The sequence below is a fragment of the Aplysia californica genome, unplaced genomic scaffold (genome assembly GCF_000002075.1).
Source record: "Aplysia californica isolate F4 #8 unplaced genomic scaffold, AplCal3.0 scaffold01248, whole genome shotgun sequence".
Lineage (NCBI taxonomy): Eukaryota > Metazoa > Mollusca > Gastropoda > Aplysiida > Aplysiidae > Aplysia > Aplysia californica.
The window spans coordinates 99,988-102,107 of record NW_004798518.1 but is presented as its reverse complement, the minus strand read 5'-3'; the positions used below and the strand labels follow the sequence as shown (position 1 = coordinate 102,107).

At 42.1% G+C, this 2,120-nt stretch overlaps 1 protein-coding gene across 1 annotated transcript in view; it reads left to right on the top strand.

The window, feature by feature from the left end:
* Positions 1-2,068, top strand: part of LOC101857920 (phytanoyl-CoA dioxygenase) — a gene marked incomplete in the record, with an annotated part of 11,203 nt that extends 9,135 nt beyond the window's left edge. The window contains 1 exon segment of the mRNA XM_013090378.2: positions 589-2,068. Within this exon segment, the coding sequence (XP_012945832.1) occupies positions 589-714 (126 nt within the window).
* Between the last annotated feature and the right edge of the window lie 52 nt (positions 2,069-2,120).

Sequence of the window (2,120 nt, the reverse complement as noted above, 5' to 3'; positions counted from 1 at the left end):
GGAGTTATTTTTTGTTGGGGGGGGGGTAACTTGGAGGGAAAGCTAGTTTGAAATACTTTCCGTACTGTTATTCTGGGCTTCTGTACCCTTGTGCAAAGCCATACAACTACATTTAAGACCACCAAGATATCTTTAACGTGAGCAACTTGCACACGGGACCCCCGAGATTTTTCTCCCTTGACCGAGAAGTCCAGGTGTAGATCTTTCCGACCAGAAGATCAGGGGTGTGGCTGAAAGACAGCGGTAGGAAGGAGCCAAAAAGTAGCAGTAGAAAGGCTGCAGAAAGAGTCAGGAGCCCAGAGGAGGGGGTCAAAGGAGGTGAGGGGGTGGGGGCAGAAAGAGGAGACGAAAGCAGACGACACCACAATGTTAGAGAGCAGGAAAGGAGGTGGAAGGAGACAATTCTAGATAATAAAATTTTTCAGCAACAACCCGGATTCGAACCCGGGACCTTTGAATGGGAGGCGCACACCTTGACCTCTAGGCCACGAGAGCCCCCTCAATGTACTTTCACATAATAGACCCAATTAACAAGGGAAAAACAAAACAAAACAAAAAACCCCATCAAACCATCTGTCCCCACCACAGGAAGCCACGCCTCTGGACAAACTGGACACGACACTGACCGGTCCGTGGATGAAACAATGGCGGCTGGTCCACGGGAACAGACACACCGAGGCGGCTGGCCTTGTGCCGGAGGGGCCCGAGCGCTGAATGTTGACATAATGGCAACAGACGACAAACAGAACTCTGGGACAGAGCTAGATGCTTCTCGCAGTTTTGAGGTTTCGTTGAGAGCTGTCACAGAAGTATGGAGCAGGGTTTGGAACCTTATACTAACCCTACACTTTGTTACTTTGTTTTTGTTTTTCTTTTTTTGAAAATAGATATTATACTATCCCCTGATGAATGTGATTTTGCGAAAACAATCTACATTGGGAATCAACAGAACCTCAACCTCCCGCAGTAATTTTTACGCCAAAAATTAAAATTATACCCCCCCCCCCCCCCAGCCCCTGTTCCTCCCTCCCAAATAAAAAAAAAAATTAAACTAAATTTAATAAAATATATGTAGGAATAGAAATTAAATCTTAAAAAACCAAAAGCCAAATAACAACAACAACAACCCAGAAATAGAGAATGAACGAAAGAACAAGAACCTGATTTCTCAACGACTTTGTCTTTGTACCTTCATCAATATTGTTTATAATGCTATTACCGACTAGGGGGGCAACTGAGCTATTGGTCCAAAATACGAATGTCTTTTACAGAATTATCTACCCTGTTTTTGGAGACTTCTCATAATATGGGGAAAACACGTACTTTTTGCTTCTTAACATTCATATGTTTTACATAATTCTTTAAGATATTTTATAATTAAAACTTGGTGTCGTTGCAGTTGTAAAGACAATGTACGTTTTCCCTGTGTGGTCATTCAGTGATGATGTGTAGCCTACTTATCTTTTCTGTCGAGAGTCGAGAACTGCACTTACATAAATCAAGAAAGGCCAGTTGTTGCTGTTGGTGTTGCAGATATTGTTGTTGTTGTTGTTGTTGTTGTTGTTGTTGTTGTTGTTGATGATGTTTTTGCTGTTGCTTTACCATCAGCGAAAGTGTCTGCTTGTAGGACGCCGAATAGCCAAATTTGCATACATAAATAGAGATTATGAACACATTGATTTAATTGTTACACAGGCTTATAATTATATTTGTGGCAAATGGAACGATTCTTTTTCTATTAAATCACAATACTTGACTGCAGTTGAACTGCTTCGTTTGTTTTGCATTTTGGTTGGAAATTCGATCTATTTCAAGGCTGTCTTGTCTATCTTAAAGCAAAGCAGCAGCACTCTTCATACAGGGCTAGGCAAGGAATCGTGACTTCGTCATAATGAGATCCCAACTACGAAGGACAGGAAAAAAATAGGTCGAATGCTATGTGAGATTAGAAGAGGGGAGGACCGTGTGTTACTTGAAATGAGGAACACAACACCAGTTGAAATAGTTGTGCTATCATGACTCACTCCAACTCCCCCTTCTTGATTTTTTCCCTTCCTCCTCTAAAACCCCTGCCTTTCTGTTCTGTGTGCCTTCTGTCTGTGTTTTGTCTGTCTGTCTCT